General features: G+C 36.4%; 2 protein-coding genes across 2 annotated transcripts; both read left to right on the top strand.

Moving 5' to 3' along the window:
- The first annotated feature begins 2,379 nt into the window (after nucleotides 1-2,379).
- LOC148215726 (vomeronasal type-2 receptor 26-like) lies at nucleotides 2,380-6,503 on the top strand. Its single transcript, XM_088142421.1, has 2 exons — nucleotides 2,380-2,694; nucleotides 5,607-6,503. The coding sequence occupies exons 1-2, from the start codon at nucleotides 2,380-2,382 to the stop codon at nucleotides 6,501-6,503; spliced, it is 1,212 nt and encodes a 403-aa protein (XP_087998547.1).
- A 649-nt stretch (nucleotides 6,504-7,152) lies between these two features.
- LOC148215725 (vomeronasal type-2 receptor 26-like) lies at nucleotides 7,153-12,188 on the top strand. Its single transcript, XM_088142418.1, has 3 exons — nucleotides 7,153-7,245; nucleotides 10,599-10,725; nucleotides 11,287-12,188. The coding sequence occupies exons 1-3, from the start codon at nucleotides 7,153-7,155 to the stop codon at nucleotides 12,186-12,188; spliced, it is 1,122 nt and encodes a 373-aa protein (XP_087998544.1).
- The last annotated feature ends 1,206 nt before the right edge of the window (nucleotides 12,189-13,394 follow it).

The raw sequence follows: 13,394 nt of genomic DNA, 5'->3' as shown, positions 1-13,394 counted from the left end.
ATTTTGCTAGCAGATGAAACTCTTTCAACTCAAACAGAGTGAACCACAGAAATCTTAATAGCTATGCCTTAGGAGAAAGAACAGGGTTCTTGACGAGTGCCTTGCCCTGAGAATGGCAATTGTATTGGTCTTACTACTAGTATTGCTTCCTCATGTGGTGTGCAAGACTCACAGGTGCAGCATCAGTCATCCACACTCTCCATATCACAAGTACCATCAGCTAGGAGACCTCATGATTGGTGGCATTGTTTTCCAAGCTAGCATCTACAGCAAGGAAGTCACCTTCACTGAATTCCCCCCACCAGCATTGCCTGGAGATTTTGTGTAAGGACCTGAATCACTGCTTGCTAACACTTCCAGCTTTTGATCATTGGAATATTCAAACATAGCTTTGCCATACCGGAACGATCTCCGATTAGCTTGAGCATCAATAAGGAGATGCTTGGGAAAGCTGTCTTTTCCTCATCTCTGATTAAAGAAAAAAAAAATGAAACATTGAAACTTCACTGTACCTTGAAGGAATGACAAATAAATCCATTCCTCATATCCTTTGTAACCCTTAATAAAAGACCTGTATTTTTTATTATTTGTGACATAACACTGCCTTTAAAGTTGTCTTAGTGTTTAAACTTGCCAAAAGTGTTCCTAGGACTCAAATAGAGGACATAGCTTTATCACTCCTTAGATGACAGCCCCATTTAGATCATTGCAAGTTCTCATCTAGTCAAATATATAATGAAATGGGTGTCTCCAGGAACTGAATTTACAGAAGTCATTTCTAATGGGATACACTCTTATGTGGACTTCGACTTCCACCATTTCCTTCCTGCCAGGCTGTCCTATTTGGTGAGTTTCCAGAGCTGAAATCCTTCACTTCAGAAAGGTTAACAGGTTTGGGAAGATTGATCTAGAATGTCTATCACTAATTAGAAATATTTCCCAAGTAGAGCCAGTTTGGTCTAATGTGAAGTCACCTCACATGGTCGTTGTTGTGGGGAAAATAGGAGGAGAAAGGAGTGTTAGCTATGTTCGCTGCCTTGCATTATTTATAAAGATAATAAAGGTGGGATAAAAAAATCTATCTATCTATCTATCTATCTATCTATCTATCTATCTATCCATCCATCCATCCATCCATCCATCTTGTGCCTCATCACTGTTTTCCTTTTGGAAAATATTTGGTGATAACTTGGAGATTTAATCCTCTTTCTTTCAAAAATGACACACATACACACAAGCACATACATGCATCAGGAATCTTTATAGAAATATAAGACAGCAGTTTGAATATCTATCCCTGCAAAAACCACTTGTGCTGAATTTTGAGTACTTTTCAGACTACCCTATCTCTCCCTGTCTCACTTTTTTTGGCAGGGTGGGACATTTTCCTTCGGAATTTTGTTCCAGTACTCTCAAAGTTGTTGAGTTTATTCTTCTGATCTAAGATACCTTGAAAGAATATTTCTGTATCTATGCACATTCATTGCCTAAATTTTTGATGCTTAAAAAGATAATTTGCTATTTGTTATCTTGAAGTGTGCCTTTTTCCCCCCAATATCAAATAATTTTCTTGGTAATCCAGTTTCATGAAGGATCTCACTATTATGTGTTTGTGTGTACTACTATGACTGTGTATGAACATGTTAAATGCATATGTTGAACTATGCCGATGCATAATGTTAATTTTGGGTTGCCATATTTCAAAAAGACCTATTATCAGAAAAGGAGAATGTCTTGTGTCATCAATTTGAACAATTATGTTGTTTAGCTCTACTCAACTTTTTTAAGTACATAAATTCATTAGACACAAAGTAACTTCATATCTATCAACTTATTAGTGATATGCTTGATCAAAAAAGAATCTATACAGTATAGGCGTTTGAATAATGGATATCTGTATTATTGGAATGTGAGCATCAATGCAACAATGAATTGCAAATTCTTTATGAAATTATGTACACTGGGCAAAATTGCAAAGAAAAATGCAAATTTTGACAAATGTATTTTAAAAAATGTATTTATTTTACAAGTATTCAGAGAATGTGTGTGTGCTTAAAAAGCAACTTCTAAGTAATAGGAGAATGGATGACCAAATCTTACACATGAAAATCTCAGAGAACCCAAAATTAATATTTATCCATCACTAATGTATATGGAAAGGGGTCTGCCTTTTCAAAATGTACATTTCTGGACCTGATAGTCAAAATACTGCAAAGTTTTCACTCACGTGAAAGCCATCTCACTGCATCTTAACAGTAGATACAGATGGCTACTAGCTTACAATGTCAGAGAAATGGTGCAACTAGCCTGCTCAATTTTTCTACCTCAATAATTCCTGTTTAGAACACAGAAGTAGTTAGTATGGAATAGCATTCTGATATGGAGCACAAATCTCATTGTAGCTTAATTTCTAAGAATTATCAGCACATCCTGGCTTTGGTATTTGCTGTGAAGGAGATCAATGAAAACCCACAGATCTTACCCAATATCACTTTGGGCTTCCGCATCTATGACAGCTACGATAGTGCCCGGAACACTTATCATGCCACCATGCTACTTTTATCATCCATAGAGAGGTTGATCCCCAACTACATATGTAACATCTGGAATAATGCAATAGCTGTCGTTGGGGGACTGGATGCCCATATCTCCCTTCATGTGGCAACTATCTTGGATAACTATAAGATTCCACAGGTAAGATACCTTTATCTATATGCCAATTTAAAGTGTTTTCAGTTCCTTGATTATTCTGGATGTTGTATTGCACTCCAAACTATAATTGAGTATCTCTGTAATTCCAACCGTCAGATTCTTATAAGTAGCCCATTTAGACTGCAATCTTCCATATACTTACTTGGGTTTATGTCCACTGAATACATGGCATATATCTCTGTAAAGACATTAAGAGTTGCTGAACTAGACTTTTAAGTACTGCACACAACTTTAATTCCTTTTTGCTGCATTTAATTCCCATACAACTAGCCTGTTCTATTTATTGTCAATTAATGAACAGTTCATTGATTCTGATTCTGATTATTATCATTATGAATTGCAGGTTCATTAAGCATAGTTTATGGATTGGATACAGACCAGGTAGCTATCTTCATATCACTGCCAGCTTAAGCTAAAACTGGATGGGTAGTTTGTGGTTCAGTGTGTTATGGGAAAGCCAACCATTATTTTAGCATACTGTGTGAACTGAACCATCACAATAAGTAATAATATGGTTTATTTGTTTGGATACAGCATATTTTGTGAGCCCAGCAATTGGATGTTGTTAACCCAGGCTAACTATTTCTTAATTGTGTTAAGTCAGCCCTTTAGTTTCAATGAGATCCAAATAAAATCAATGCAAGAATAAACAAAATTCCAAATGAATGCTCAACAACTATAAGTGCTTCTGCAGGAAACTGTTTAAATATATTTCAGTTCAGATTCAGACTGGACAATAGCACAAAGACAGCTTTGGTACACTGAAGGTGGTCTCTGAAGGGAGCAGAAAATGGGCAAGCTTATTGTCCCAGCTCATGCTTGTGGATATCTTAATGACATTTAGTATCACTAACTATAGTTTTCTTCTGGAATGACTTTGGGAGTGGGAGGTAGACTACATGGTTCTCTCATGGTGTTGCTCCTACCTCGAGGATAGATTTCAGAAAATAGTAGTGGGAAACCCCTCTCTCATTCCATGTTCTTTAGGTACAGAGGGCTGTAAGGATCAACCTTGCTCCCTATGCTATTTATGAAGCTACTGGGTGTGATTATCAGTTATTGTGGATCAAAGGGTCTCAATGTATCAGATTGTTTCTTATTCCTCATCAGGAATGCTAAACTATTTGATTTGGTCCTACTTGGTTGGATTGTGGTGTGGATGTGGTATAATAGATTGAAATTGAATCCAGACAAGTCTGATAATTTGCAGGTCAAGGATATTCTCAATAAATATAAGGTAGCTTCTTCTGTCCCAAATGGTGATATTTTTCCTCCAGGAATCAAGTTTACAATTTAAGAGTCTGGGAGTTGAAGTCCACACATCTTAAAGTTGCTAAGATTGAGAAGCACTGTACTAGTGTGATAAGAGAGATGGAAAATAATGGATACAAGTTGAGATTCAGTTCAATGAAAGGTTTGGTGTAGACACAACTACAGTTGTTTTATTTTCCAGCAGAATGGGGAAAAAATAGCAGAGATAACAGATCCTTTAGAAAACATTAAACCTGCAAATTTTAATCAAATATCCTCAGTGGTTACATGGCAAAATATTTGTGGAACTATTTCCCCATTTTAAGCCAGAAATTGCAGAGATAAGGAGAGGATAGCACAGCGGAAAATCTCCTTCTCAAAGTGAAAAAGTAAATAAATAAAAGAATGTTTAAAAAAGTAAAATCTTATTAAAGATTGAAGAGTCTGTCATCCTCCAATCATTTGCCAACATCAGTATGGAAAGACTCTTCTGAAATATTTAATTATCTGCTGCTTGTATAACAATATTTTTTAAGAGCCTGGGAACTCTGCCCACTATCACTATCACTGCTGGAGGTATAAAGTGTGGCAAACAATGAAATGTGCATCAAAACATTACCCTTCACATATGTGTATGTGATATCGTGGCACAATTAAGAAATGGCAAATCTGTTGTGATTTCCTGATGAAGGTTGCATTATTCTGGTGTTTCCATATTTGGGAATGGATGTCTTTCCTACTGTGTGTATAATGTGTAATGTGTATAAAGAAGCAGTTTGTATTATATGCAATTACAGCAAGCACATAATTTCAAATCTACACACACAGTGATGAAGGCTCACTTGAGACACAATAAGACATGACAGAAACAGAAAAGTAACAGAAAGGAAACATTTTTCTTTGAGAGGGGAAATGAATCTGGGGAGTGACCAGTCAACAGATTGGATGAGGAGAGTCAAGAGGACAAGCTAAAGATCAGACAATAGATTGAGAAATGAAGAAAGATAAGAAATCAAAGGGTATTGATTTGGAGATAGGCCCACAAAAAAAGATCAAATTCATTCATTCATTCATTCATTCATTCATTCATTCATTCATTTTTAAAGGGCCCTGCTCTGGCAGCACATACTATTTTTTTTTTTAAAGTTGCAGGATAAATCTATATTTCTTTCCCTCCAATTGCTTTTCCTTAAACAAATTCTATCCAAATAAGTGGCATAGAAAGATCTTCCCCCATACATTCGAACATATGGAAAGAGATCTGTAATAATGTTTCATGTGTTAGATAATTAATAATGTTCCAGGTATTAAAAACCTGGAAACCCCACTGAAGCTTCAAATCACTAAAGCATTTCCAAGGCACTTGATTAAATACAACATCTTGGATTACCCAAACGTTCAATTTAAAGCATCCTTTGACTGATCTGAAATGTAAGGCAATCCCCCCAATTTTATGTAAAAATAGTAATATGGGATACTGTATATAGGGGAACTTCAAATATGATTTCTATTAGCAGTGTTGAAGATTGCCTTGCATGACTGATATAACTATGGTTAATATTATCTACAGTACATAGCTTGTTACCAAAATCTGAAAATGCTATACAGATTTGGTTATTATTTTCTCTCCCACTTCTCACTAGCTCATTTATGGCTTTGCTCCACTGATGAATGATAAAACTCCAGGACTTCATTTTTACCAGATGGTTCCTCCAGAAGCCCTTCAACATGCAGGGATTGTCTCACTGCTCCTGCATTTTAAATGGACATGGGTTGGGGTCCTTATAGTGGACAATGATCACGGAGAAGAAATTATACAAAGTGTGGTTCCACTTTTTTCCAAAAAAGGAATATGTTATTCTTTTATTGAAAAAATCCCAAAATTTAGTTATGTAGGTGGATTGAATGGTATGATTCAGCAGGCAACAAAAATATACAAGCTTGTCATGGATAGTAAAGCTAATGTGTTTATTGTCTATGGAGAATCTACCACTGTGGGGACTTTGAGATGGCTCACATATATACCACGTATAGAACAGGTGAAAAGTCAACCAAAAGGAGTTATATGGATACTGAATGCCCAGATTGAGTTTACTTCATCAGCATTTCAACGCTCTTGGGATACAGAAATAATCCATGGTGCTCTCTCCTTCACAATGCACTCTGTTGACCTACCTGAGTTTAAATCATTTCTTGAGAAAAAAAATCCCTTCAGCACCAAGGAAGATGGATTTATCAATCTCTTCTGGCAAGAGGTTTTCAACTGTGTTTTCCCTGATGTGGTTATGAGTGATGTCCCTGAGAATATTTGTTATGGGACAGAGAATCTGGAGACCCTTCCTGGGTCTTTTTTTGAAATGAAAATGACTGGCCATAGCTACAGCATCTACAATGCTATTCATGTCTTAGCTCATGCTTTACATGCCATATCCTCCTCAAAACATAAAAGAAGAGGTATGACAGACAGAGAAGGAGGGAAGATCAATCAAGATAATCAAGACTTCTGGCAGGTAATGGATCCAACATCCGTATTTGGTTGAGCACCATGGGTATATGTATGATGGCACGTCTGAATCCACATTTCCTTATTTCCTGTGCCTCCCAAATCTGTATGTTTCTATGTGTCTGACTCTGGAAGTCATGCAGATTTTAGTTTATTGGGTCCTGTTAATTTTATGTTAGGGAACATTCAAATTATAAAAGGAAGGTTAGCAAAATTGTAGTGAAATCCATTATCTTCCATCTCTCCTATCACAACTTTAAGATATGTAGACTTCAACTCCCAGAATTCCCCAGTGAGCATGGCTGGCTGGGGAATTCTGGGAGTTGAGCTCCACATATCTTAAAGCTGCAAAGATTGAGAAGCACTGCACTAATCTATCTTCTTCCAATAATCCTTGTAAGTTATACTCTCAACTCTTCTTAATTCTAATAAAAAGAGGACTAATATGTATAGAATGCAACTATATATCCAGTTGTCTCTTCTGAAAATTACCATCATGGAGAGGAGTAATTTAACCCTTCCCAAACTCTTGCATTTTCCTTTTGATTCAGCTCCATTACTTTCTAAGAACTGTGGCCTTTAACAACAGTGTTGGGAAATTCATTTCCTTTGACCAGAATGGGATAGTAGCAGCTGGATTTGATGTTATCAACTGGATTGTTTTCCTAAACCAATCATTTATTCGAATGAAAGTTGGGAATGTAGATCACTTAGCTCCTCCAGATGAAATGTTAACAGTCAGCGATGAGAGCATTTCGTGGCACAGCTGGTTTAATCAGGTAATTCCTAATTTACGGTACGAATTACTATTTTCTCTCTATTCTAATATTTAACTTCATTGTATCTGGTAAATATTAAGAAAGTTAAATAAGCTCAGTATATGAATCGTTCTTACAACTTGCGGTTGATTGCCTTTTCATCCCAGGATCTTTTGCTGAAAAGAGAATTGTTTGAGCAAGGTCAGTAACTCAGCCATCCAGGTACTTTGACAATGACACTAATTAAAGGATGAGAAAAAGCATTCATGGGTCATAAAGAGAAGTTGAGGCATGAGGAAGATCCTTCTATCCTTTCAATTATGAGGAAAGTACATTGCAATATTGCAATTTGGAGCAGAGAAAATTGTCAAGTCCTTGTTTATTTTGGCCAGTTCTCTTAGTGGATTTTGTATTTTGCGCACCTTCATAGTCAGAAATTCTTGCCTTTTCTTTTCTTAGTTCATTTATTGTAGCAGTTCTCCGTATTTATTATGTGCTGTCTCATAATTCATTTCTGGGCCATAATTTCTTGAAGGTCCTGGTACTGTGTTCTCTGGTGGAGAAAAAGAGTTTATTATTTCCTTGCTAGTCTGTATTTATGTCAGCTAGCTATTGTAGTGTGCTATTTTTTTCAGCCTTTACAGTTTAATTAAGTATATAGTACTTTTTGGTATTTATGACTTTTTGCTTGTTGGAGATTCTGTTTCTACTGACTTGTGTCCAGAGGACACTCTGTGTCAAAAATGGGTTTCCTTTTTTTTTGCTGAAAAGGTGGAGGCAGGTTTCTAATATTGAATGCCCAGGAATGAGTCTCTTTGACAGCCATCCTTCCTTTTTGCAATCAGTTTTATTGAGCCTCAACTAACTCCATTTATCACAGCAAATTAAATATCAGAGAGAGTGTGTCTTTCCCTGCCACTCTTCCCAAGGCATCAGGGACAGTTGTTCTGATATACAGATTTAGAAATATATCACAAATAGAGCCAGCTTCATCTGGTGCTTAAGACTTCAGGCTAGAATAGATATTAAACTCAGATTGAAAAATGTATACAAGAGTCCCCCATTGTGGGGAGATGGGAGGGGACAAGTCCACTAAATAAATAAAATAAATAAACAAATACAACCTGAAGAGGAGGAGGAGGAGGAGGAGGAGGAGAAGGAGAAGGAGAAGGAGAAGGAGAAGAAGAAGAAGAAGAAGAAGAAGAAGAAGAAGAAGAAGAAGAAGAAGAAGAAGAAGAAGAAGAAGAAGAAGAAGAAGAAGAAGAAGGAGGAGGAGGAGGAGGAGGAGGAGGAGGAGGAGGAGGAGGAGGAGGAGGAGGAGGAGGAGGTATGGTCCATCTCTCCTTGTCTGCAACATCCCTCCCAATGCTGAAGACCTCCTTCTAAACTTGTAAGCAACAAAGGGATGCAATAATGTTATTGCATTAACATTCTCATCCTAGACATAGACACCTCTTGAAAGTGGTCATCTATAACAATATCAGAGGATGACTTTTTGAACCAGTAATTTAAAATAGGTTAAACCCCCTCCCCGACAAATGATCGATATTTATTTGAGATGATCAGTTTGGAATGGTGGGCATTTGGGCTTAACTTTGTTTGTTGAATTCATGCTATTGGCCTTGTAGCAAAGGATTCTACAATAATAGTCCCTTTACATAAAAATGATAAGTGGAGCTGCAAACAATTGCCTGTAAGACTACTAAATGTGTAAGCTTTATGCTAAACATATAAGTAACAAGCTGATGAATAAGATAGAAATGGAAAGCATCTTGGCAGAGTGCTTTAAAAATGGACTCCTCACCACAGAACAAATAATATTATAGGAGCATCTACAGGGGAGTAAAAAAAGTAAAAATGGCAGCCCAACCATGGATGCCTCTGTAAATACTGGATGCAAAAATATTCCACTGAAGCTAGAAAACAATATGCTACATTTGTTGATAACAAAAGTGTCTTTGACTAAATTTCTAGACAGAATTTAAGATGTAAGTAGTTTGAGTCACCAAATGAGTATCGCCTTATTGTATCAAAATACAAAATGCATAAGAATTCCAATTTAAAAGTGAATTGTCTTAGATCAGATCTTGTGACACCAGAAATTTCAGTCAAGAGAAGAATCGGACAAGGTTACACTTTTGTGTCAGTATGCCTTAATTTGTATGTAAATTCTATAGGCTCCATACATATATAGCCATCAGACTATTTCTTTCAGGATAAGGCACAAAAAAGAAAGAGAAAAAAGGATTGACAATCAATAAGCAAAAGAAATTAAAGGTGTGACGTAAGAGAAAAGGAAATTCTATATAGCTAAATCTAATTTTCACCTACACCATTCACTATACTTCTCCATTTTTTGTCTTTTTGCATATTGTATTTGCTTCCACCACATCTATATGCCAATTCATATACTGCTTTTTCTTGTTTAAATAACTCATCTCCCTGTTTCTGAGGATTTCATCAGTTCCATCCAACACAACTTTTCCATCTTCCAGATGCTTTCAACCGATTCACTCTTCCTTCAGAAGTTTGCTTTGAAATTCAATCCTCATTTATTCTCTCCTTATGGACAAATTATGGGCAATGTATTCTCTTCGAAGTTTAGAAACCCTGGTAAATATATGATAAATTTCCATCTAGAAAGAAACCCTGATTGCAGAAGCAATTACATTGCTATGGTCTGTTCGCAGATTTTCATTTTTTAATAGAACAAAGGAAAATAGTGCCTAAACATGTTGATAATAAGATATGGATTGACACATAGAAAATTCTTCAGTAATTTTTTTTTTTTCATTTTGAGAAGTCAGATCTATTCCTTAAAACCAGCAGGGTGTCTTGGAAAGATTACCATCCCCAAATAACATAGATCACTTTCATTGGCCTACTTTGATGCATTGCATAAAGCAGTGCTTGAAGGAAAATGTTAAAGATGTCATTATGAGCATTATTGCCCGTATGACATGCAGAATACTGCAACAAAGCAATTATTATTGCTTTTATTTTACTTTATTTTATTGCAATTGCAATAAACTTAACCACATTCATTATTTGAAAAGCAACAATATTCTCCAGGAGTCTCTTAAGTACAGAGAGAGGACACAATGGGTTTATGACCCAACACGTGTATAAATGATATGGATGAGAAATAAACTAATTTGTCCACCTCTAGCAATAGCCTTTAGTACATCAAGTAAACTGTCCTGAACTGGCTTTATTACTTTATCATCAGATGTTGAAATGTCTGTATAATTTGAAACATTCCATACTTCCTCTGAAGATGCCTACAAATTATTCTCAAAATTTCTAATGTGCTTGTTGGACAAGCAGTTTCAGAATCTCTGCTCCAGAACATTGTTTTCCTCTTTCATTTCTAGGTGCAGCCTATTTCTGCATGCAGTGAGAGTTGTTATGCTGGTTTCAGCAAAAAAGTGAAGGAAGGGGAGCCATTTTGCTGCTATGACTGCATCCCTTGTCCAGAAGGGAGAGTTTCAACTGAGAATGGTAATCTTAAATCTTACATTACTGTAACCTAATTTTACATAAATCTACTTTTATCGAAATATAATGTACAGAAATTTCAAATTCTATTAATTAAATTAAGCCATATAAATTAAACTAAATTAAATTAATCCACTGAACAATTCCATAAACCCAAATGAGGAAATTCATATTGGAAACATCAAAGAATAAGACGTAACATTATTTATTGAGGTAGTCTGGAAGGAAAAAAAATAAGAAATATTGATTTTAATAGTCACTATATACTGTATGTGCTAACAATAGTTTTAAAACAAAATGATGTTTTTATTTTAATAAAATACAATATTACTATAGATTTAGAATACATTTGGACACATATTTATCTTTAGTACTTACAAAAAATGTAGCTTTAATTCTTTATAAAATCTGAGAAACATTAAAAAAATGGTTTGGGATCAACCAAATTTAGGTGGCCCCTGTGATCTTAAAAATTTAAGTTTCCCTTAGAATTACAATAATGACATATTTTTGCTTTTATGATATGCTTGTTAGATTAACATTACATCTCTTCTTTTCTTTCAGACAGAAATGAATGTTCTAAATGCAAAGAGAAAAACTATCCCAACAAGAAAAGAGATTTCTGCGTTCCTAAAATTATTAGTTTCTTGTCTTATGAAGAACCTTTAGGGATCAGTTTAGCCTCTTTTGCACTTTCCTTTTCTTTGACCACAGTTCTTGTGCTAATTGTATTTATGAGGAACCACAACACTCCCATAGTCAAAGCTAACAACCGGGATCTGACCTACACTCTCATCATCTCCCTCCTGCTCTGCTTCCTTTCAGTGCTATTATTCATTGGCCAGCCTGGAAAAGTGACCTGTCTCCTCCGACAAACAACTTTTGGCATGGTCTTCTCGGTGGCTGTTTCTTCAGTCTTGGCAAAAACCACCACAGTGGTTCTAGCTTTTATGGCCACCAAACCAGGATCCAGGATGAGGAAGTGGGTGGGGAAAAGATTAACCAATTCCATTGTTGTTTCCTGCTCCCTGATCCAAGCATGCATCTGTATTTTGTGGCTGGCAATGGCTCCCCCATTCCCAGATGTTGATATGATCTCAGTGACTGAAGAAATTATCCTACAATGTAATGAAGGCTCTGTGACCATGTTTTATTGTGTGCTTGGCTATATGGGCTTCCTGGCTCTTATCAGCTTCACCACAGCTTTTCTTGCCAGGAAATTACCTGACAGTTTCAATGAAGCCAAGTTCATCACCTTCAGCATGTTGGTCTTTTGCAGTGTTTGGTTGTCCTTTGTCCCAGCATACCTGAGCTCCAAGGGGAAATATATGGTGGCTGTGGAGATCTTCTCCATCTTAGCCTCTGGTGCTGGGCTTCTTGGTTGCATCTTTTCCCCAAAATGTTATATCATTGTGTTCAGGGCTGAGCTGAACAATAGGGAACAACTTATTAGAAGAAAGGACTGATGAAAATATGTCTCTCTATCCTTTGTCAAAGTTTTAAATCTAGATTTCTTTGTTTGCAATGTCGAACATTTATAAAATGTCTCCCTTAGCTACTGATTTATATAAATTTTCCCTATTCTCCAAAAATTCTTAATTTTGTTTAATTAAAAAGCTGAATCAAGTTTGTAACAGGGAATGATCCTGAAACCTCTGCTCCTCACTTTTATTTATTTTTTTCCAGCATCATTTTCTCAAAGCACATTCATTTTTTTAAATTGCTTCATTCCTTGCTAGTTATAGCTGATGAGAACCCTCAGCCATCATTGTGATCAGCCCTGTATCTTAGGGCATCTCTCTGAAATAAGACAAAAAGAAACGAGAGCAAAGTGTGTGTGTGGGGGGGGGGGGAGCAGGCAATAAGAGAGGTGGTGCCAAAGATGAGAAGAAAGGTAGCAATGGGTGTGGAGTCAGATCACTGCTGTCCATGCACTGATCAGCTATTTGGTGGTCAGTAGTACAACACAACAGCAAGAGAGAAACAGTCTTGTACCTTTAAATTGGCCTTGACACCTGGTGACTGTCCCCTACAGTTTTCTTGGTAGCATTTTAGGGAAGTGGCTTGCCAGTTCCTTCTTCCTGTGGCTGAGAGAAGGTATTGGCCCAAGATAACCTTACCTGGCAGAGGAGATACAATGAAGATGAAGGTAGTTTTCTCAGGGTGAGGCTCATCTATTGCCAGTTTTAAAGCAACCTATTTACCTAAAATTAATATTACACAAAAATAGTTTATTGTTTTCATTTTATTCAACTTTACGATGCTTGTAAATCTCTTGTCTATTCATCTGCATTTTATGTTTCTTCCTGTTTCCTGTGTGTGTGTTTTTATTTAAAAACAAAGTTTAATAATTTTTAAAAAGACAATAGAATAGATAATTATAAATACAAAAATGGAGGAGACTTCCAGTGGTGGGTTTGGAGGTTTGATCTTCTTTGAGACTGTGGAGATGGCATCTTAGCTGTTTAGAGTCCAGTGGGCATCATAGGTGTCAGAATCTGCACACTCATTCCCAAAGTTCAGTAAATCCTCTGGAGACCAAACAGTTCCATCAAAGATTTCTTTATTGGGAGAAATCCGCAGCAGCTATAGTTTGTTGAGTCTAATTCTACAAAGCAAAACCCTTCCTTTTTAAGCCCAAACTCCCCCCCTTGTTCTTCTCTTTTCCCGCT

The sequence above is a fragment of the Python bivittatus genome, unplaced genomic scaffold (assembly GCF_059951505.1).
Source record: "Python bivittatus isolate LINGU-HERP-01145 unplaced genomic scaffold, Pbiv_v1 ctg000440_np1212, whole genome shotgun sequence".
Lineage (NCBI taxonomy): Eukaryota > Metazoa > Chordata > Lepidosauria > Squamata > Pythonidae > Python > Python bivittatus.
This window is presented reverse-complemented; position numbering and strand designations above follow the sequence as displayed.

Bases quoted from the DNA above. Each gene is read 5' to 3' on its own strand.
- LOC148215726 (XM_088142421.1), top strand. From the start codon at position 2,380: ATGGAGCACAAATCTCATTGTAGCTTAATTTCTAAGAATTATCAGCAC. The intron at 2,695-5,606 runs GTAAGATACCTT...ACTTCTCACTAG, and splicing joins ATAACTATAAGATTCCACAG to CTCATTTATGGCTTTGCTCC.
- LOC148215725 (XM_088142418.1), top strand. From the start codon at position 7,153: ATGAAAGTTGGGAATGTAGATCACTTAGCTCCTCCAGATGAAATGTTA. The intron at 7,246-10,598 runs GTAATTCCTAAT...TTTCATTTCTAG, and splicing joins GGCACAGCTGGTTTAATCAG to GTGCAGCCTATTTCTGCATG. The intron at 10,726-11,286 runs GTAATCTTAAAT...CTTTTCTTTCAG, and splicing joins GAGAGTTTCAACTGAGAATG to ACAGAAATGAATGTTCTAAA.